At 38.0% G+C, this 24,584-nt stretch overlaps 1 protein-coding gene across 3 annotated transcripts in view; it reads left to right on the top strand.

The window, feature by feature from the left end:
- The window catches only part of LOC126251504 (nuclear receptor coactivator 5), a 138,649-nt gene extending 115,404 nt beyond the window's left edge, over window positions 1–23,245 (top strand). For all 3 annotated transcript variants that reach the window (XM_049951978.1, XM_049951979.1, XM_049951977.1), the window contains 2 exons: window positions 14,489–14,851; window positions 21,639–23,245. In XM_049951978.1, coding sequence (XP_049807935.1) covers window positions 14,489–14,851; window positions 21,639–22,237 — 962 coding nt within the window. In that variant the 3' untranslated portion in view covers window positions 22,238–23,245. The remainder of the gene's footprint in view (window positions 1–14,488; window positions 14,852–21,638) is intronic.
- Window positions 23,246–24,584: the final 1,339 nt, after the last annotated feature.

The following is a 24,584-nucleotide window of genomic DNA, read 5'->3' as shown; positions in this document are numbered from 1 at the left end:
TAAGACAATGAATTCAATGGGCTGTGTATGGCCCTTATTCCCACACGAATGGTACATCTTCCTGTAAGTTTTACATATTTTCCATTAGCCACCTTCAGCAGAGATGTTTTGTTGTCGACAAATACGGTTTTCTGCAACTGGGCACAGTACTTCTCTGAAATCACTGAATATGATGCTCCAGAGTCCACAAGAGCTTGGCTGGTTGGCCATCCATGAGGATATCAATGTAGTTTCCTATCATTTTTGTAGTGATCAACAGCGGAGGAATTTTTGCTTTGGTGGCCTCACCTCCAAGGAAGGTCGCACCCTTTAGTTTTCCAGGTGGCTAGGTGATCGGCTGGAGCTTCTAGACGACGATGGAGACCTTGATCGGCGTGTTGGAGAGCGTCCTCTCCAGCGGCTAGCTTGCGGCGATGGCGACGTACATCGTCCTGCACCCATGTCTTCTTGTTCATCTTCGTCGTCCCGGAGTTGGCATCGGCTGAGATCTGACTGCTGTCTTCTGGCGCGGGCCTCATCAAATATCTGCCATCTTTCTCGACAGTGGCGCACCATTTGTCCCGGTCATCCACAGTGGAAACATACTGGTTGGTTATCCTGGGTCCTCCAGACATCAGTATTCCTTGGTGCCCAAACAGGTTCCTCATGCGGCATTGTAGGAATGTAACTCCACCTTGGTCTCGATTTTTTCACCGTTTTAAAGGGAAATGAAGGACAAGAGATTTGGTTCAGTGTCTGTTCCACTTCCTCCCTTATGACCTCTTGAAGCATCTCGGTTTTTTGCTCGCTGTGCAATCCAAGTACCTTCTGAACTTCCTCTCTCACTATCTGACGAAGAACACTTGTGAAATCAGTTGCTGCCTCCATCACAGACATCGATGCGACATTTGGAAGCTGTTCAAACTTCTTGCGTGTAATTTTTTTTGCATTGTCTTGATATACTGGCACCATTTTATGAGGTTGTCTGTTGTCGAAACCTCCTTCAGGAGTAGGGCTTCATACATGTCCTCAGCAACACCCTTCATGAGGTGTGCAACCTTATCTTCCTACTTCATTCTCGGATCCACAATTTTACACAGCTCCAAGACATCTTGAATGTAGGATGCTGTAGTTTCTCCTGGACGCTGTGCCCTGCACTTTAATTTATCTTCAGCCTTGTACTTCTGTCATTGTGTGTCGCCTAAATACTTGCGCGGTTCCACCTGGAATACTTCCCAGCTTGTGAACTTCTCCTTGTTGTTCTCATTCCATTGCGTGGCAGTGCCCTCCAAGTAGAAAAATATGTTAGCCAAACATGCGGTGTTATCCCATTTGTTAAATTTGGCTATACACTCATGTACCTTCAGCCACTTGTTTAGATCTTGGCCGTCATCACCAGAGAACCTGGAAGGATGTCTCATGTGGTGACACACAGTTGCTGTCATCGTAATGTCCTCTTCTTCTTCTGTCTCTGATAGACTGCGATCTGTTGAATATGGCTCGAACTCAGGTTTCTCGCCACGTAAACAGTGGCTCTGCCACGGCCTGATGGGAGCCACAGTGTCACTGATAATGCGCACTATCGCAAGTTCCAATACCCAGTGTCTCCACCAGAATAATGTCATGTAGAAGAAGGTGTAATTAGATGAGTGACGAACACTAACTTCACTTAATGAAGGTATATTCAGCACTTGCACATACAAGAGCATGGAGCGAACTGCGTCCGGCCAGAACACATACAGTACACATGCAGCTACAGAACATTCCAGTTCGATGATTCTTGACATTTCTAGAATGTACTCGAACCGAATATAGAAATTAAAATTGTACTGTCCAGGTGAGTTTTGAACTCGCTCACCCTCCATGCGATAGTTCAGCATCATAACCACTGCACCATGGTGCTACTCAGCTTCTTCTGCGACAATATAATCAATCTGAAATCTTCTGGTGTCTCCAGGTCTCTTCCATGTATACAGCCTTTGTTTATGATTCGTAAACCATGCTCGGTGCAAAATTCTACCAGTCGGCTTGCTCTTTCATTACTCCCCCCCCCCCCCACTCATATTCACCTAGGACTTTTCCTTCTCTTCCTTTCCTACTATCAAATTCCAGCCCCCATGACTGTTAAATTTTCAGCTGTCTTAACTATCTGAATAATTTCTGTTATCATCCTGCATTACCCCTATTTGATTTTGTATTTATAGCTCTGTATTTACCTGACCAGAAATCCTGTTTCTCCTCTCATCGAACTTCACTAATTCCTACTATATCTAACTTTAAGCTATCCATTTCCATTTTTAAATTTTCTAGCCTACCTGCCTGATTAAGGAATCTGACATCACAATCCAGTCTGTAGAATGCCAGTTTTGTTTCTCTGATAACAGCCAGTTCTGATAACGAAGTCATCCTGAGTAGTCCCTGCCTGGAGATCCGCATGGGGGACTATTTTACCTCCAGAATATTTTACTTAAGAGGATACCATCGTCATTTAACAATACAGTAGAGCTGCATGCCCTCGGGAAAATACAACTGTAGTTTCCCCTTAACGTCAGCTGTTTGCAGTACCAGTACAGCAAATCCGTTTTGGTTGGTGTTACAGCCATTTTAGCCAATCATTCAGACTGTTGCCCCTGCAACTACAGAAAAAACTGCTGCCCTCTTCAAAAATCATACGTATGTCTGGTCTCTCAACAGGTACCCGTCTGTAGTGATTGCACCTATCGTGCGCGCGTGCGCGCGCGGGTGTGTGTGTTTGTGTGTGTGTGTGTGTGTGTGTGTGTGTGTGTTCTCTCACTGACCATCAATATCTCTTTTATCTCCCACTGTTATTGTCTTCATCCACCTCTGTTTGTCTTTCACTGCCACTTTCTCCATCCTATTGTCAGTTTCCTCTGTCTTTCCCTCCCACTGGCACTGTCTCCTCTCTCTTGTGCTGTCCCTGTCTCTGTGCTACTCTTTTTCAGCACAAAAAAGGTGCATATGCGATTGAATCCCCAAATTTTTGGTGAGGAAGGTGGAATGAGGATTGAGGCAGCTAGTCCCCAATTTTTCTGTCAGTCTTTTAAAGAGGGCCACATTCACCTTTTTTGTACTCTTGACAGGATCATTTTTCAGCTGGATCCCTTCCTTTCCCATGTTACGGCAGGGTGTGCTCCTTACATAAAACAAATTCTGTAGATCAGTAAAGTTTTGACAGTTCTCTTAGGTACTTCAATATTTCTGCACACTTTCAAACAGTGGAAACTCCAGGTTGGAATATCTACAGACTTTGACACATATAAACATCAAATAAGAACGCATGATACAAGATTAACACAAAATCATCTCCCATCAAACGCACGTTCACTTTACACTACTTAACATAAAAATACACAACACTTTTAGGCTACACGTACAGTATACCAAAAAACGCATTGTTTGGTTTTCATGTTCAAGGAATTTGGTATGGAAAGATAGTTTTTTGTAAGCTGCTTACGCCACCAGGTTTAACTGTTGAACAATTTCCTGGTCATGACAGGATGTATAGCCGTGAAGTGCCCATTATAGAGACAGTGCATTGTAATATTTTATTGGTGGAAAAAATTGCTACTTAAAACATAGTTTGGTGACCTCAGAACCCTTTGCCATGTGTTCACTATATCAGTTAAAACTAAATTTACACCTCATTTCGGATATTATGTGCACATTGTATGTGCATAAATAGAGTAACTTCGAACCTCTGGATCTCTGTCACATATAATGATGATAAAAAAAAGTTATTCTCCAAGAACATAATTTTACGAGCATATGATAAAAATTTTGACGATTTGTTGTGAGTAGAAATTATAGAAATGGCCATCACCAGAGTTGGTACCTTTTGTATACAAAAAGTATGTTTTTTTTTAAACCGTCCATGAACGAATGGTGCTTTTATAAGCTATCTAAGGCCATCTGTAGAACACACCTAATGTAAAAGAATCAATCAATTTGTCTAGGCTGGAGGAATTGGGCAATGTTTAAATTTTCACCGTGTACTATATGACAACTACACGGAAAGAAGGGGTTAAGTCCAAATTTCACGAAAATGAGTTAAGTGGTATCATTATGAAGTTCATCAGATGTACTTTCAGTCGGGTGAACATAAATGAATGTGATGGGTATAGTCATGGAGTTACAGCCAGATTGAAATATGATACACATGGAGAAAATAGGTCGAAACCGTCCAATACATGGACAGAAAGGGTGAAGAACAGCAGGTGTGGATTTCTGAGCTGTATTGATTTTTTTTTGTCTGCTTTTTTGGAAGTTTCATTGTTGACATTGTTAAATGCAATGTCGTTATTGATCTTTCTTATGTTCCCTCTGCCACACACTGTCAGGTGGCTTGCGGAGTATGGATATAGATGTAGATCTATTATTGAAGCTAACAAGGAGCAGATTTGACATAAGTTTCTATGCTTTGTGCTGCTGTGGAGCTGAATTTCATGCCGTGATTTGTGCTAAGACAGAACAGCTTTGACAATCGCGTCAGCACTTTGTGGTGTGGTAGATAGAATTGAATTTTGTGTAAAATCCAATTGAGGTCGGTGTTTCAACTGGTGATGGAATATCCAGAGTCAAGCTGCAGTGGTAAGTCTAGAAAAAGACAGAGCTATGGTAGTCAATCTGAAGTATCTAAAAAGCTAAGAACAATGTCATGTGAAATAGGTGAGCATTATAACTGCAAGAAGAATTATACTGATTTGCTAACTGGTGCAGAGAAGTCTACATTAATATCTAATTTCAATTTGCTGAAGGACTGGAATGAGCAAAGTTGTCACCTGACAGGACTGATTTCTGTTGACAATGTACCGTGCCGAAGGACCTGCAGAGATGAGACAGTAGCTACTTTACGTGATTATACATTTCATTATAAGGTCAGAATAATGAGAGACAGTACTGTGACAGATTTGTCTGTTTGTCAAAAGGCCTTTATATCACTGCATGGCATCAAAAAAAAAAAAAAAAAAAAAAAATTGAAACTGTCAGGAATCCCTTAAAAAATGAAGGCATGATGTGCCAGTTGATAAATGAGGGAAACACGGAAACCAGATTCATAAACTTTCAACACAAACAGAGCAGAACATCTGCGCTCGCATCAAGTCATTTAAAGGATGGTCGTGTCATTACAGCACAAGTAAAACACAGTAACTGTATTTGCCTGAAGAACTCACAATCAAGATGATGATAAAGATGTTTCAAGAGACACATTCTACTTGTTCCGTGTCATATGAAACTTATCGTAAAATATTTAATACAAAATTTAATATCTCATTCGGTTTCCCTCGAAGTGACACATCCCATTTTCTGTAACTTTCAAAGGAGGCACAACTTGCACATGCAACAGACGGAAAAGAAAGAGCACACCTTCAAAGTAATATTAAGAGAGAGAAGATTGAGTATGAACTGCACCGCCATGTTGTTGATGCATTCTATCAGTGTAAAAGACAGTCTCAACAGAGAAGCAGAAAGTTTACAAACACAGAATCGATTTTTATGGATTTCCAATGAAATCTTCTATTTCCAAACATCAGCACTAACATTGTCTATTATAAGTGACAGCTTTCTCTTTATCTATTTAATAAACATTAACTCTCAGACAGTAATGCAGTGTTTTACATTTATACTGAAACTGTAGGGGAAGAAAGGTTCAAATGAAGTAGTTTCTTTCCTGCATCATTGTTACTTCATGTCTGGATCGTGAGGTTAAAAATTTGGAAATCTTCTGTGACTCGTATGGTTTTCAAAACAACTACTACAACCTTTTCAAGTTCATCCATTATCTTGTCCATCACGCAAAGCGATCTGAATCAATTCATGTGACATTCCCAGTAAGAGGACATTCATACCTGGAAAGTGACAAAGACATGGGCCTCATCAGACGTAAAACAAAAGCTGAACTCCCAAAGGACTGGACAGACATAATTAAAGATGCACATGCAAAACCCATTCCTTCTCAGGTTGTTGAAGTTGATGGCTCAATGATACGTGACTGGACTGATTTCTTGCAACCAAGATACTGACCAAAATGTTCATTTCCACCACGATTTATTAAGGAGATGAAGATAGATCGACACTATCCAAGGCTTATCATACATCATGACGCTTACAATGAGTCTTGGATCACATCAGTTGTTATAGCTCTTGCTGGACGAATTGAAGAGGAACCAGAACTTGAAGGAGAGATTTTGTTCCCTTCACCCTGTTACAAAAGTAGGCTGGTAAAGACTTTAGTCACAGTAATTAAATGAAACTAGGTCATATCAGTGTGTGAAATAGCAAGCCCTGCTTTACTATAACTAACCTATTGAGATACTACGCTAATAAGAGGTCACATGTCCAATGTTATAGGACTACTAACTATCGCCAAGGAAAGTATTGTGATCTGCAAGAACTGAAGAAGGTGTTCTGTGACACAGGGGCCAAAGAGTACTATACAAATATTCCTTTCCAGCAGTCAATTTACAAACACGTTTTGTGTTTTTTGTTTGTAATACGTAAAAAGTGAGAGAAATGAAGATTGTGGGTTATAAAAACTGTGGTTTATGCTGATAACTGAAATTACCTCCTATTAACTATATTTTAATGTATGTGTTGTAACCAATTATTGAATAATTGTTGGTAGTTTTATACCAGGTGATTTAAAGATACTAAAGTTGAGAAATGGTGCTATTAATCATTATAATTTACATGAGTTCAATGAAAATAAAACAGAATATCGATAAACAGTATTGTTCCTAAAACCTGATCAGTTGTGAACATCCTGTACAATAATTACTAGATTCAGAGACGAATAGAACTTTCAAGAGAGTTGCAGGGAAGTTTTATAGTGAAGTGTCATCCCAATATCACATTACATTCTGACTTTCACAATCAAATTAGTGCATTACACAAAGAAATTAAAAAACAGACTTAGAATAAAAAGACATACAGGGTCCAATTTTTAATAATAGTTTTTCCATTTTTAAGCAATGCTAAAGAATGTACTGTATAAATTACAAAAGCATATTTCAATAACCAATGAAACTGTAAAGTTTTGAACTTCAAAATTGCTCTCCTGCAAAATCTATAAAGTGGACTTAACCCCTTCTTTCTGTGTGGTGTTCATATGATAACTACAGCACGCCTCTTGCTTCGGTTGGTATACAAATTATTTCTAGGCCAAGGGCTATCCAAAACTCTTGACACCATATCTCTGTGATCATTAGAACCCAAGATATGAATTCTTGAAACATCGTGTTTTTGCGCGCATTGTTTTGGAACACATTGGTACTGTGCACTGTCTATGCAAAGGATTACCGTAATTTACGAACTATAAGGTGCACTTTTTCCTTCGAAATACTGCCTTCAAAATTCAGGTGAGTCTTATACTCGAAATTAATATAAAAATGTACAGTGTTTGGTTTAAAATTCCCATCAGACTTAAAGATAGCCGTATATTCAATGCCACGGGAAACCTATCTCTATGTGGAAGCAATGGATTCAACTGGCAGCAACAGTACACTGATGAACATGAATTGTAGGGATTCACAAGCTTGCTAACACCTGTCTCATCCTGCCCCACCATCACAAACCCAGAACACTGTCTAGCCTATGATGCATCATTGCAGTTTACAGTGCCAGTGAATATCAATTGAAAGTGATTTGTGTTATCAGTAACTACAACATTTTTGTTAGTAGCTAGATTTGTAATGGAAAAAAACAAAAGTATTTGTATGGTGCGAGCCATAAATTGAAAGTAAAAGCCTATGCAGAAGAACATGGAAACAGAGCAGCTGAGCAGCATTTCTGACCTCCACCAACAGAAAAAACTATTCGCAATTGGTGGGCTAGTAAAGAAGAACTGAAAAAAATGTTGTTGTTGTTGTTGTTGTTGTGGTCTTCAGTCCTGAGACTGGTTTGATGCAGCTCTCCATGCTACTCTATCCTGTTCAAGCTTCTTCATCTCCCAGTACCTACTGCAACCTACATCCTTCTGAATCTGCTTAGTGTATTCATCTCTTGGTCTCCCTCTACGATTTGTACCCTCCACGCTGCCCTCCAGTACTAAATTGGTGATCCCTTGATGCCTCAGAACATGTCCTACCAACCGATCCCTTCTTCTAGTCAAGTTGTGCCACAAACTCCTCTTCTCCCCAATTCTATTCAATACCTCATCCTTAGTTATGTGATCTACCCATCTAATCTTCAGCATTCTTCTGTAGCACCACATTTCGAAAGCTTCTATTCTCTTCTTGTCTAAACTATTTATCGTCCATGTTTCGCTTCCATACATGGCTACACTCCATACAAATACTTTCAGAAAAGACTTCCTGACACTTAGATCAATACTCGATGTTAACAAATTTCTCTTCTTCAGAAACGCTTTCCTTGCCATTGCCAGTCCACATTTTATATCCTCTCTACTTCGACCATCATCAGTTATTTTGCTCCCCAAATAGCATAACTCCTTTACTACTTTAAGTGTCTCATTTCCTAATCTAATTCCCTCAGCATCACCCAACTTAATTCGACTACATTCCATTATCCTCGTTTCGCTTTTGTTGATGTTCATCTTATACCCTCCTTTCAAGAAACTGTCCATTCTGTTCAACTGCTCTTCCAAGTCCTTTGCTGTCTCTGACAGAATTACAATGTCATGGGCAAACCTCAAAGTTTTTATTTCTTCTCCATGGATTTTAATACCTACTCCGAACTTTTCTTTTGTTTCCTTTACTGCTTGCTCAATATACAGATTGAATAGCATTGGGGAGAGGCTACAACCCTGTCTCACTCCTTTCCCAACCACTGCTTCCCTTTCATGCCCCTTGACTCTTATAACTGCCATCTGATTTCTGTACAAATTGTAGATAGCATTTCGCTCCCTGTGTTTTACCCCTGCCACCTTCAGAATTTGAAAGAGAGTATTCCAGTCAACATTGTCAAAAGCTTTCTCTAAGTCTACAAATGCTAGAAACGTAGGTTTGCCTTTTCTTAATCTAGCTTCTAAAATAAGTCGTAGGGTCAGTATTGCCTCACGTGTTCCCATATTTCTACGGAATCCAAACTGATGTTCCCCGAGGTCGGCTTCTACCAGTCTTTCCATTCGTCTGTAACGAATTCGCGTTAGTATTTTGCAGCCGTGACTTATTAAACTGATAGTTCGGTAATTTTCACATCTGTCAATGCCTGCTTCTTTGGAATTGGAATTATTATATTCTTCTTGAAGTCTGTGAGGGTATTTCACCTGTCTCATACATCTTGCTCACCAGATGGTAGAGTTTTTTCAGGACTGGCTCTCCCAAGGCTGTCAGTAGTTCTAAAGGAATGTTGTCTACTCCCGTGGGCTTGTTTCGACTTAGTTCTTTCAGTGCTCTGTCAAACTCTTCGCGCAGTATCATATCTCCCATTTCATCTTCATCTACCTCCTCTTCCATTTCCATAATATTGTCCTCAAGAACATTGCCCCTGTATAGACCCTCTATATACTCCTTCCACCTTTCTGCTTTCCCTTCTTTGCTTAGAACTGGGTTTCCATCTAAGCTCTTGACATTCATGCAAGTGGTTCTCTTTTCTCCAAAAGTCTCTTTAATTTTCCTGTAGGCAGTATCTGTCTTATCCCTCGTAAGATAAGCCTCTACATTCTTACATTTTTCCTCTAGCCATCCCTGCTTAGCCATTTTGCACTTCCTGTCGATCTAATTTTTGTGATGTTTGGATTTCTTTTTGCCTGCTTCACTTACTGCATTTTTGTATTTTCTCCTTTCATCAATTAAATTCAGTATCTCTTCTGTTACCCAAGGATTTCTACTAGTCCTCGTCTTTTTACCTACTTGATCTTCTGCTGCCTTCACTATTGCATTCCTCAAAGCTACCCATTCTTCTTCTACTGTATTTCTGTCCCCCATTCCTGTCAATTGTTCCCTTATGCTCTCCTTGAAACTCTGCACAACCTCTGGTTTAGTCAGTTTATCCAGGTCCCATCTCCTTAAATTCCCACCTTTTTGCAGTTTCTTCAGTTTTAATCTACAGTTCATAACCAATAGATTGTGATCAGAGTCCACATCTGCCCTGGGAAATGTCTTACAATTTAAAACCTGGTTCCTAAATCTCTGTCTTACCATTATATAATCTATCTGATACCTTTTAGTATCTTCAGGGTTCTTCCATGTATACAACCTTCTTTCATGATTCTTGAACCAAGTGTTAGCTATGATTAAGTTATGCTCTGCGCAAAATTCTACCAGGCGACTTCCTCTTTCATTTCTTAGCCCCAATCCATATTCACCTACTATGTTTCCTTCTCTCCCTTTTCCTACTGTCGAATTCCAGTCATCCATGACTATTAAATTTTCATCTCCCTTCACTAACTGAATAATTACTTTTATCTCATCAAAAATTTCATCAGTTTCTTCGTCGTCTGCAGAGCTAGTTGTCATATAAACTTGTACTACTGTAGTAGGCATGGGCTTCGTGTCTATCTTGGCCACAATAATGCGTTCAATATGCTGTTTGTAGTAGATTACCCGTACTCCTATTTTTTAATTCTTGATTAGACCTAGCCTGCATTACCCATATTTGATTTTGTATTGATAACCCTGACCGCAATCTATTGGTTATGAACTGTAGATTAAAACTGAAGAAAAATGAAGAAGACTAAATATGCAAATAGAGGATGGAATTCAAAATGTCCAAGACTAGAAGACAGAATATTGAAATGGATTCGAGGACACTGTCAGACTGGCATTGAAATTAATACAAAAATGATTCAAATACACACTTGTGAGGTAGCGCTACAGTGGAATTTAACAGACTAAGGATGGAGTTGGTTGGTAGTACAGGTTTATGAAGCACCATGGACTTAGCATATGAACCACAACCAAACATCTCAGAAAATGCCACACGCCACATGTGTATGAAGAGCAAATATTATCTTTCCATTGCTTTATTACTCAACATTGAAACAAAACCAGTGTCGAACTAATCCAGATAGTGGATACAAACAAAACTTCTCTTACATTTGATGTGTCAAGTAACTGAACAGTTGCTGTGAAAGCTGCTAAAATTGTAACTATAAAAATAAATGGTAATGAAAAAAATTTACTGTAGTGTTGTACTTTCCTGTTGTGCTGACAGTGCTAAACTTAATCAAGTGAGTATTTTCAAGCACAAAACAATGCAAAGCCTTCTGAAATACTGCTAGGTGTTGTTCACATACATGACGTGGGTTGGGTGGATGAGTTTGGTATGAAATTATGGATTAACGGGGTGTGGGAGAGAAGGAAAGGTGCTTTATTGAAGAAGAGTTCTCATCTCATGGTTGATCAGTTTAGTAGTCAAAATTCTGTGAAAAGGAAATTGAGACAGGGAAACACAGAGCTTGCTGTTACTCCTGGAGGACTTACTTCACAATTGCAACCTCTTTATGTCTCAGTAAATAAACCATTTAAAGTGTATACGAGACAGGAAGGAACAAATGGATGATGATGGATGAAACCAAAAATGAATTCACACTGAAGGGAGATTTAACACGACCTACAGTCAAACAAGTGTGTTGGTGGATAAAACAGTCATGGTCTAGAGTGAGAGAAGAAATTCTTGTTAAATTTTCAACAAGTGCCATAAGTAATACTCTCGGTGGCAGGGAAGACCATTTTATATATGAAGAGGACAACATTGTTGAAGAAGAAAACCAAGAAAAGTTCGGATGATGATTTTTGGGGATTTTGAAGGTTAGTTCTGATTTATAAACCTAAGAATTGTTTTTAGTCTGGCTTTGCAGTCTACTGATAAAAATATTATTTTTTTAAAAAAATTGCTTAAAAATTAAGGTGCATCTTATAGTTCGCAGAGTCTTATAGTGTGTGAAATACGGTACGGCTCAGATTTTGTGTGGGTGTCAGATTACAGAGCCAAATGTCCATGGGTGAGCCCTTTTGTTTTTTGTCACTTATTGCTGCTTTAATTTTTAACGGTGATTTATGTGAAAAACGTGGAGTTTCATCATTTTTCAGGGCACATTTTAAACTGCAGCTCCATTTACAATGGTTCATAGGTCACAGGAAGATGAGGGCATGTCAACTTCAATAAGACCATGCCTAGTATAGCATTGATATATTGAAAAAAAACCTTTGGGTTGAAGACAGGTCCAATATGTGGTTTCTTTTCTGAAAGTTGGTGTGTTAATTCTGCTCTGTTAATTCTTTATGCATTTCCCAAATTGTACCATAATTATGAATCCACATTGAACTGTGTATCCTCATACAAGTGGCTGAAAGAGTCTGTTCTTAGGTTGGTCGAAGGGCAGGGACTATACCTAGTAAGGCATTCTGGTGACACACCAGTGTACAGTTTGAGGACAGCTTTACTTATAAGGTAGTTCAAATGACGTAGTGATATGTACAGCAAGATTGTCATTTCCACATAGTTTTCAGTGCAAATTGTTGTATGACTAAATTATACTTAATCAGTATTAGTCTTTGACAGTATACAGCAGTGTTGTCACATCTATAAATGTCACTCTTGAGTGAAAGCAATAAGCACGTATATTTCACCATGCCAGTGCTACATTTCAAATGGTAGGTCTTTAATGTGCACAAACAAGAGCAGGACAAAACAAAAGAAGACATAAAGCACTAACACCTCTGCTCTGTTTAGTTAAGTGTAGGATCTTTCAATTTTGGCACTGTATTAAGTAAAAGAGTAATTCAGGTACCCATAATTACAAAATAGTAATTTTTAAATTATGAGTTCTGTATTTAATATGTTATGTGTCTTCATAATTGTCCAACTGAGAATTTTACTACATGTTTTATGACATTGCTATTACCCAGGTACTCGAAGACAGCGGGCAAAGTGACTGATGGGATTAGCAAAATCAGCTGTTGTTGATTACCATTGATTACCTTTTGGTCACATATCAACTATAGGCAACAGGCAACAGTATGTGTAGTGTGTAGACATCTATGAAAGCAGAAATATCATGTTAACATTTGTGAAACTTCTATGTGTAACTGAATTTTAAACCTTCTTACTTATTGACATGAAGTGCACTAAACACAGTTTGCAGGGTAAAGTTGGCAGGAAACAAAAAGCAGTCAGTACCTTTGAGGACAACTGAGTTCTATTAATTCAGCCACTCCCATCGGAATTAGAATCATACTCCACTTACTTTTGTTGAAAATTTCTTATATTGAACAGCAAAGAATGTACTAGTCACTACTATAATTCAATTCTTTCATCTTGGCGGTTTGCGCATGACCGCCCAGACGCGGGAGATTGCTGTGTTGCCAGTTGCGCACGCCAAGAGAAGCAGCTCCATAGTATAGTTCGTAAACTTATGTCTAGGGGGGCGCGCAGTTTATGAAGTAAAGCCACCACGGCCGCATTAACCCTTTCGCTGCTACAGAGACGTGCTCCCCACATTCCGCACTGTGTGCGATTTTGTCATCACTGCACTGCTTGCCTGTGCAGACACGTACATGGTGTTTCGACTGCTTTGACACACTTTATCATTTGATTTCACAAAAACTATTTGGCCCAAAAATTTGATTTTTACACATCTTCTTGACTGATACCTTCCCCCATAAATGGCTTAATTTTGTTTCGATGTTAAACGCAGTTATTGTGCAGCATTAGATGTAGTATACCATTGCACGAAATTTTGAAGAGTTTGCAGAGATAAAAGTCCATAGCGTATACTTTCCATATGGTCGAGTTTAGTTGCCACTAGAAATTTCAAAAAATTACATTCAAATGAATAAAATTCGATATTGTTTTTAAATAAAGAAAATATTAAGCACCGAACAAGGTTTGAACTCAGAACCTTTTCCTTCGCAGCCAAATACCTTAACCATTACGCTAACGCAGCTCGTCGTTCAATAGACCTCACGGAGCACTTTTCAAATGTCACGCAAAATACCGACAAACTCTGTTGGTACGACTATGAATTACTCACGTTTCGTCGAAGTACAATAAACAATTACCGTTGTCCTTTATTGCAAAAAAGCGGTTAGTGAGAATGATACAAACACCTATCCTTGCTATCGCCGGAATTAGGAGGCTTATTGCTTGTTTGGTTTAATTAATTAATAGAATATGAAGCAATTGGTATAAAGAATGCTTTTTCCAAACTTTGTATAAAAGAAAGTCTGCTACCAAGGCATTGCTTTTGTTCAATTACTTTATTTATCACTGAACGTTTCTTAAACTGGAGACACTCGTCCGTGCTCTGCACTGCAGTCGAGCTCTGGCAACGTCGTTCTCTGTTCATTGGCTGACTGTGTTTTGTGATGTCAGATGTGCAAAACGAACCTAAACTCGGCTGCCATCGTAAATGACGCGCACTTTAGTCACCTTTTTTTGCCATTTGTTGTACTGAACTGAAACAAATCTTCAATGTTTCAATTTAAAATGATTTGGTGTGTTAAAAATATAGATAATTGTTGTGTTGTGTGTGTCAGCTGTTTTACCTTTTTCGTACTCTGTGTCACGGTATCATGTTTATTTCTAGAACATCGAAATATGCCATTGGAGGATGCTATCCCAATGATAGAACGTGACTTCAAGGCACACATGCGTGGTGAGAAACCAGGTGGTCCACCGGTTCCGGGACCAACTCAAGGACCAACTGCTCCTGTGAGTGCAGGGCCAAGTGTGCCAGCTCCTATATCAGTGGTACCTGCAGCTCCATCTGTAGGCCCTTCGCTGTCTGACAGGCATCCAGAAGCTATCCAGGTGTTGTTAAACCTGTTGGCAGACAACAGACAGCTGACTGTGCTTCAGTATGATCGCATCATTCGTTATCTTCAGGACAAAAGAGAACTCCAGCTGAAGCTTGAACTTGGTGACGCTAAGGACATGCCACCAGCTAAAGGTAATTCTGTCAGACTCTCTCATGTTTGCTTGGATCAACCTGAACTGATGACTATATCCCTGAGTGCTGGTTGGAATGAAATGGTTTTCACTTCTCAGACTACCTTTCTCATAATTGCTCAAGCTCAGTAGGGAAGGTGAACAGTGACACCAGCTTGGCTGAGAGTTAGGATAATTACCGGGAGGGGAGCAGTGAGTGAGCAGCAAATTCTGTTGTATTGCTAACCATGGGAATCTATACCATGTACTTTAGCTTTTTATGAACATCTACCACCTTTAAACAGCAGTTTGCCTGAATTTATTTGTAGTCAGAATCTAACTGACTTCAAAATTGGACAGATACTTAACAGTAGTATTGTTTCCTGCAGGAAGTGGGAAATTTCTAGATAGGGGCTAGTGGTGTACTTACGTTTCTTGTTGCAATATTGTCTACACTCACCATGACGTATAACGGGAATGAAAGATGGTGTGTCAGCTGGTTCTACACGGCCAATGAGAGTCCAGCAGGTAGGCTATGTTTTAAATTTTTGTTTGACAATTACCATTAAAAAAGATTCACATCTTGTAATAAAAAATACATTTTTACAAATACTGTTGTGCAGTCAATATTAATAAATTATTTTGCACAACTATTTCCAGTTAAAAATTAATAAATGAAATTTTTTTTGATAGTTCTGCAGTTTCTTAAAAACATGTTAGCACCAATGAAGAGTAAAAGATGTAAATAAAACACTAAGATAAGGTTCCCTACCATTTTCCATGCAATAGTGAAAGGTTGCCAGGTGGAAATAAGTAAGCAAGTGTAAGTAAATTACCCTCATCAAATTTCCATATATAATTGTATATAAAATGCTGATAATTTTATTGCAAACATGGTGGTATACATTTGGCTTAAGAAAAGTAGGTGAATCTTAGGGTTGTTGTAACTTTAAGTTTCTGTAATACGAGAATGTGGTGCAACAGAGAAACACTAAACATAGGAACCTCTGTAATAGAGAAAGATGCAGAATAACAGCTGTGTGAAACAGTTACTGAGTTAAAGAGAGTTTGAATACTTATTTCTCAGTGTAATAGAGAGACAGTTTACTATACCACCAAGAAGCCATTTTCGAGTAAATAATATTTTTATTGATAATAGTAACAATTATGATTTAAATAATACTATTAATAAAAATAATAATTATTTGAACATTAACAGCATTTAAAAAGTGATAAAAACTAGTCTTTCTGCCAAGAATCTGATTTGGAGAAAAAAATATAAATAACAACAATATTACTAATAGACAAGCCTACAAGTGTATAAATTCCACTATGAATTGTGTAGCCTTTGTGGATGATCTAGTGATAATTCAGGCTCTGGAGATATGGCAACAAAATAGCTTAACCAATTGAAGATACAGTGAACAAATCCTTGGATTCAAATCTCATTTGAGAGGACACACTTTATGACAACCATAAAATCATCACCAAGAGAACTGGAGGTTGGACAAGGAAAAACTAAGCATGCAGAAACATTTAAATACCTATGTGAATGGATACAGCATAACCTATTTGAGAAAGAAGCCTTTGTATTGTACATTAACAAAATGAAAATATCCTAACAATTGACTAAAGGTATCTACAATAAGAGATAAATTTCATTAAGTGCCAAAATTAGACAATACCTAACCTGTTATTATAGCGTAGGCCTTATATGTGGCAGAGACTGTTACAAAGAAAGGTTTAATGTAGAAACATGAGGCCAAAGAAAGGAAGATTTTTCAAACAATCCTGGTCCCATCAAAGGAGGCATTACAACTGTGAACTATAAAAACACATGGAGAAGATAGTGACATGTTTCAGAAAAGAAATATTGCCTTTCATGTCCATCTCATGAGCGAGCCCTGGAAGTATATTAACCTACTTTCAAGATAAGAAAACAAAGGCATATGGTTCACAGAAATGAAGTCGGAAAAGGTCTTTGAGAACTAAAATTTCTTCTTAAAGTATCCATGAGCATGATCTACTCAAGAAAACATGAATGCACAGGTGTTTCCAGGAACAGCCGAAGCTGAATACAGGAAGACATGAACCCATGAGAGAAAAGAAAAACATCAAAAATGAAGGCAGGAGCATTGGGCGGCAATTACAGCTCAGGGAAAGATGCAGTTGACTTGACATGGTCTCTAGTTGACCAGGACGAAGAAGGAAAAATATTAATAAATATGGAAAAGATTTTGTGGTGTTTGATATCTACACTCATTGTTTTGTGTTTGGAAGCAGACAATAATTTTCACTGTGTAAATGTGTAACATAATAATAATAATAATAATAATAATAATAATAATAATAATAATATGTAAGTAATATTCACTTTCCTTTCAAATGTTACATAATTTGTTTAGTAGGGTTAATAAATGTAAGTGAAAAAATGAATCAAAACTTTAAAAAGTGATTAATGTGTTTGTTATAATAGAAACAATTTAATTTATCATATAATTTAAAATAGTGTGTTCAAATATTATACTTTTTCAGAAAATGATACATCAGAAGTAGCAGTATTGAAATCTGATACAAAGGAATTTCATCATTATTTTCCCTGTCTGTATAATGTAAAATTTTATTAACTTGTAAAGGCTCTTGGCTTTAAATAGCCATCCATGTACCATTCGCAAGATTCAGCATGAAAACTGCTCATTTTCTTTCTTCACTGAATCATTCATTTGGAAAATATGAAATCTTGGATTGTTAACAAGTGTACACTGCTTTGTCATATATAGAGCATTAAACTCTTGAACCATCTTAGTTTTTTCATCAATGAAAATGTCGACATCATCTGTTTGTGATGCAAAAGATCTTTTGTAGGTTTTGTTTTTTGAAAAAAATTTAGGTCTGACTTTTCCTTCAGTGTACAAAGCATCAGTGTGATCAGCCTGTAAACACCAAAAATTCTGATAGACTTAACATAATGAGGATCTCTACTTTGGTGCTAATTCTGTGCAATTGATACAGTTAATATCATTATTATTTTTGTCCTAGTTGGTGAACATGCCAACTAAATTTCTAATTCAGAAACATTATACATATTGATCAGATAATTATTGAAACATCAGTATAAGAGGCTTTTACTAAATGTGTCAAGTTGGTTAATTTTGCTAATACAAAACATAAATCGATTATGCACTTCGTGTTGACATTCATGATCATTTTTTTTAGTTCTTACGTGAGTTGCCTTCAGTTGAAAAGAGTAGCACTTACTCCCAAAGATTATAAAGACTTTCTTCATTTGCAAAGTTGATACCAAATGGTCAATCTCCCAATAATATAGTGAGACCTGTACCCAAAGCTTCCTTAAAATGATAATTCTTAGGACTTAACAAAAATTCGTATGTATTGGTTGTGGAGGTCCTGTAATCATATATGGAATATCAAACCATTGTCAACTTTGTTTTTCAGAATCCTTGATTGAAAACATTGAAGTGCTGTGAAATATAATATGTACTTCTGCAGCTTTACTTGAACAAAGTCTAATGAGAAGTGATTCAGCTATTGTATCAAAGATTTGTGGAAGGAAATGCGATCTGGTGTAAGAGGTAAAATCCATCTACTATTCCAACATAGGTTTGCGTTGCCCATACTGTGTGGACTTGAGATTTCAGTATCGACTAATGTGGACTTGCCTGCTTAAACATTTCACCGGTACACCAAGGAGGAGAGGGCGGCATTGGTGCTAGTGGCAATGTCAGTGTCCACCCTCCCCTCTCTCCCTCCCTCTCTCCCTCTCCATCGTCTCTCTCTCTCTCCCTCTCCATCTCCATCATCTCCATCTCCCTCTCCCTCCCTCCCTCCCTCCCTCTCTCTCTCTCTCTCTCTCTCTCTCTCTCTCTCTCCCTCTCTCTCTCTCTCTCTCTCTCTGTCTCTCTCTATATCACACACACATACACAAACACACACACCAACAAAAAAAAAAAAAAGATCAGTGGAGAGTAATGGACCAGAGATGTCTCGTTCCATTGTTAGCAATGCTTGTTTTAATCATTTTAATAATACTGTGAGGAAGTTACAGTTTCTGAACTGAACTGAACTGAACAGAACAGCTACATTGTTACACAGCTTCGCCATCACTGGTGGAGAAAGAAAATCATGATGACCCTAAGATTTGCTTATTTTTCCTAAGACAGCCCTATTCACAATAAAATTACCATCATTTTATTTATGATTATAGAAGGAAACTTGGAAATGGTAATTTACTCTCACAGGCTTACCTATTTTCATCTGGCAACCTTTCTCTATTGCGTGGAAAAAGTTAGGCAACCTTACTGTGACATTTTATTTACTTCTTTTACTCTTGATTGGTGCTAAATTTTATAAGAAACTGCATGAGAATAGCTATCAAAAAATTCTTTAATTAATTTTTAATTAATAATAGTTGTATAGGGATACAGGATAGCAACCCTGGCACATTTTATCCATCTGTACATGGCGTTGTATAGAATATGCATTTTATTAGGAAAGTCGATGTGGGAAGGTTGAGTTAAAGTCAGGGTCTTAGAATAGACTAGTACTCTATCTATTACACCACGCAACTACTCAGTAAAATACCACATTTTAATGCTGTTGTTCATCGCTATTAAAAAACACCTCACTTGCAGAGGCCCACCAGGATGAGTTGTGGCAGGGCGTGGTGCGTGGAATCTTAACCTACATCACTGTATGGTTTCAAAAAGTCAATCTCACTGCTGGGGACCTCTCCTTGTGTGGTAATAGTGCACTCAAATTGTTAGAGTTCTTATGGTGAGACTGCTCCACCTTGATCCAATTTGAGTGATGGATAATTTGCAATAAGTAGGGGCATTCAACATGTTGTCATGGCACAAGGTTTGGTATTGAGGTGGATTATTTAGGTACAGAGAACACTGCCTTGTAGTATCATTGTAGTAAATATTTGGATGGGCAATGTGAGCATGTGGAAACTAAGCAGTAAGGTGGCTTTTAGACTAAATTGATGTCCTCAACACTGCCTGATTTAATTACACTATATTCCACTACACTGGCTTTACTTTTGTTAATGTTTATCTTATATAACCTCTTCACAAGACATCTAGTATGTTGAACTGCTCTTCCAAGTCATTTCTGTCTTTGACAGAATTATAATCTCCCTGGCAGGCCTCAGACTTTTTATTTCTTCTCCTTGAATTGTAATCCCCCTTCCAAATTGATGCTTAGTTTCCTTCACAGCTTGCTTAATATACAGATAAAATAACGTTGGAGATAGACTACAACTCTCACTCACTCCCTCCCTCCTGTCTTCTAAGATGAATCATATCAGCATTGTTACTGTGCTTGTTCGTACATTTCTCTTGGACACACACTGATCTCTCCCCAGGTCAGCTTCTATCAGTATTCTGTTATTCTGTAAGTAATTGCAACCATGATAATAAATTTTGGTCAGACACCTTCTCTGCCCCTGCAAATGTTTTACAGTTTAAAATATGATTTTGAAGTCTCTTGTCATATTATTATTCAGTCTATCTGAAACTTTCCAGTGTCTCTAGTTCTTGTCAAGCTTCTTTCCTGATTCTTAAAGTGAGAGCTGGCAATGACGGAATTATGCCGTGTGGAAAAGTCCTCCAGCTGTCACCACCTTACGTTTCATTCTCTCAGCCCATGATCACTTACAATTTTTACTTCTCTTCTTTTTCGTAATAAGATATTCCAGTTCTCCAACACTAATAAATTTTTGTCTTCCTTAGCTATCTGAATAATTTCTTTTATCTCATAAATTTTGGTTGTCCACCCAGGTCACATTGTAAGTTCTGCATGATATTTCAGCAAACAGATTCATTCCCATCTTCAGGTGATTTCTGATGGGTATTGCTCTGTTTGTGTTGGTGCCCTATATTTATGGCTGCTCCCCCTCCCCAGTCACTTCAATCATCCCCATAACTGTGCGGTGGGTAGTAGTGGTAGTAGGTGTAAAGCTGTTCAGCTGCAAATGACGGTCTGCAGTCTGTGCTATCGCCTGGTGTGTGGGCCTCACTGTACAAGAACACTTCGCTTCTGCCCCCTCACCCCACTCGCCCCTCTCCCCCCTCAGCCTAGTTCGGGGTTCAATGCCTAACTCAGGTTGTCCATGGCGGCTCTCTTCTACCATGCATACAGTTCCCTAGTGTATGCCTAGACGCATTGGCAGTTGACCAACATGACTCAGGTTAACACCCCAGAAATCTAAAAGCCAGAAATACCCCAGGGAAACTTCACACCACAATTTTCTTTATCTCATCGTACATTATTTCAGTCTCTCATCTGTTGAATAGCTTTCTCATTTTTCTGTGCTTGTTTTACCAAGCTGATAGATGGCCACTTTTTCCTTCTTTCTGTAACGATATTTGTTGCTGTTTAATCACCACCACTTCATCCTCCTTGCCCCCTGACTCAATCTACCCTTTTCTGATACATGAAAATGTTGAAACATTATTTTGAGTAACTTATTTTAGGGCATTATGACAGTAAATGCTCATTATAGGCAAAGAAACTGAGTTGAGCAAATACCTTGGACAACTTCATGTGAAAAGAAAGAGGTCTTTCAGTCACAGGTGTATGATGGACAGCATTATGCATACTCTTTTAAGGATTAAAAACTGATTCTCGAAATCAATATTGCTGTAAACAATTTTATATAAATGAAAAGAAATGAAAGCATTTTAATGTAGATAAGTTGGAACTGAAATAATGTTGGCAAATTAATTTCATACATGTGAATAGGATGTTATGCAGTTTCAGTTTCATTTCTTTTTCCTCTTTTACAGAGCCACCAGCAAAGCAGCAAGTGGATTTACAACATCGTATTCTGAACATTTTGAACAATTCAAACAGTGGCACTCCTGGCCACCCCAGCGGCGCTATTGGCAATATGAGTCACCCCAGCGGCGCTATTGGCAATTTGAGCCACCCCAGCGGCGCTATTGGCAGTATGAGCCACCCCAGTGCTGGTATTGGCAGTATGAGCCACCCCAGTGCTGGTATTGGCAGTATGAGCCACCCCAGCGGTGGTATTGGCAGTATGAGCCACCCCAGCGGCGGTATAGGCAGTATGAGCAGTATGACTGGTTTGAGTAATCTCAACAACATGAGTAACCTGGCCCCTGTTCCTCCGCCCACACCGGTGTCAGCACCAGCACCATCCAGCTGGTCAAGTGGCTCTCAACCAAGCACTCCCGCACCTCTCCTGAATGATCCGGCTGTACAAAAGGCACTTGACAGCTTAATGCAAGGCAACCTGCTCCACAAAATTACACCCACCTCTGCTTCTGGCCAAAGTGTCACTGTATCCACTTCGTCCACTCTCAGTACGCCACCAGCACAACCACTGTTTGGGGCATTTGCCTCATCTGGTCGACGATTCTAGATTTATATGTCAGTTGTATCCTCTTGTTCCCCGCATACCTTTGTAGGTATAAAGTAGATAGGAATGACAGTGTATATTTTTATTATAATTATTTTAGATCATGGTGTTCATGGATTCAGTGTAGGACACTCATTATAAGTTAAGTCATATTTGCATCTTTTTAACAAAATGTTTGATGGACTATTGATGTGGCCAATAGTATTTTCCTTTTTTTTAGTTATGCTGAGAAGAAAAAAAGCCATTTAGCAGGGAAAGTGCACACATACATAAATAAACGGAGGGAGAGAGTGGATGGGTGTTTGATGATTGCATGTGGTTTGTGTGTGTTGACTTGCATACATAAATTCTCATGTAAAAGTGACATACTGAAATTCATATCTTGAGACAGAACATGCAAACATGCAGATATTTGTAATCAGTCCAAGTAATGTTTTTAATTAAATTAATGGTAGTTGTGCTGACCCCAGTACTGTAGAAACTGTTTTGTTTGAAAGGAAAAAAAAAAACAACAGCAGAAGACTTGTTTTCCTATGGACAATTGTTTCTTTTGTGTTTTTTGTTTTTTCGCCCCCTTCATAGTGAATTTTCATAAACAGCTTCAGTGTCAGTATGAATGTTGGCACAAAAATGATTACATAGCTGCACAAAGCTGCAGGCATATGAAATGTGGATAATCTTAACAAATAATTAATTTTCAATTGTCATGTAAAATATCTTGACTTAGTAGCTGACCACAGTAAAGTACAAATTTCTTTAGAATTTTTATACTGTGTGTGACTGAAAATGCCGACATACTCACAGAAGGTACTGTGTACAGATCTGTGGTTTTGTCATCGTCAGCTGTGCAAAATTTAATTGCATATTCCTGTGAGTGAATGCTTGGTATCTCAGATCAAAATGTCATGACATAAAATTAAATTCGAATCCAGTGTTAAATTTTATTTGCTGGATGTTACTTGTGGAATATTTCATTGTATAGAATGAAGAAATAAATGTAATTTTTTTCTATGTTTATCATTTTTCAATTTCAAATAAATGACTTCTTTCTTTCCACCATACATTTTCCAGGCACATAAACTGTTACAAGAATTAATAATTTTCAGGACTGTGTTAAATGCTGCATAGAGCACCTTTTTTATAGAAGAGATAATGTTGTTCCACATGCCTTCTCAGATAGACATTGATATTTTTGTCTGTCGGTGTGTGTGTGTGTGTGTGTGTGTGTGTGTGTGTGTGTGTGTGTGTTTGTGTGTGTCAAGTGCAATAGGATATATAACACATTCCATTTAATGGGAAAACTGTGTTTACATCCCAGTGTGGATAATGGAAACACCCCAAGAAATTTACCATTAAATGTGTTTTCCCCTATGCTTGCCTTTTTATTTGACATATAATGTGCACATTCCTTCCTGCAGCATATTTGATATTACTTTCTCTTCTCGCAAAACACAGATCCATCATGTGAATGTTGTACTTTAAATGCGAATAGTTTTGTACAATACAATATTTATATTTGTTTTTTTTTTTTCATTTGTATTATTGTATGATTATTTTAAATCTGATGTTATGCCAGTGTCTGGTGTGTGTGTCACCATATAAAAATGATAAAAATAAAAGAAAATGAATATGTAATCTGGAAATATTTTTTACTACATTACATTGCCTTACACATAGTTTCTACTTACAAAGGCATTTCCGTACTTGTCTGGATTATTTAAAAGTTTGCGTGCTTCCAGTTTTTATGTAAGATATATTGTGATAGAAGCCTTTTTTGAAGCTAAGCTATTCAAACAAACATAGTCCATATGTCATTAAAAGAAATTTAATTGAAGTTCAAGATGGAATGGGTGTATCCGCAGAGGAAATTAATGTACAAAGGTAATAAAATGAAGAAATAAAACCTAGCTGTTTGTGACTGGATATTATGACTTGCTAAGGGGGAAAGATTACTGTGATGGGACACTTTTATAAGAAGCTCAAAAGCATTGTAATGTTGTTACCAATACAACAAATCATTGTGTTACAAAAACCTTAAATAAATTTACAAAAATGTGTGAGGTTTTGATAAAGTTATTCAAAACCGTGAAACGTAATAAGTCAAAAATCTTGTGTGCATACTGCTGGTGGACATAGTGTTATTTAGTGAAGTACTTAAGATTACTGTCAAATGACCTCAGCTGACAGATCTCCGATGTTCTGAAGAACTACCTTGTTACATTAAATATGTTAAAACTGGACAGCTCTATAAAAATGAAGATTGTACTGAACAGAGATACAAAAGTGAATAATGTTGGTGGTATATGAAGTCCTTGTAAATCATCAACAGAGAATATTTGCAAAAAAATAA

Source organism: Schistocerca nitens, chromosome 4, assembly GCF_023898315.1.
Source record: "Schistocerca nitens isolate TAMUIC-IGC-003100 chromosome 4, iqSchNite1.1, whole genome shotgun sequence".
NCBI lineage: Eukaryota > Metazoa > Arthropoda > Insecta > Orthoptera > Acrididae > Schistocerca > Schistocerca nitens.
Note: the sequence above shows the minus strand (reverse complement) of the source record. Positions and strands in the feature narration are given on the sequence as shown.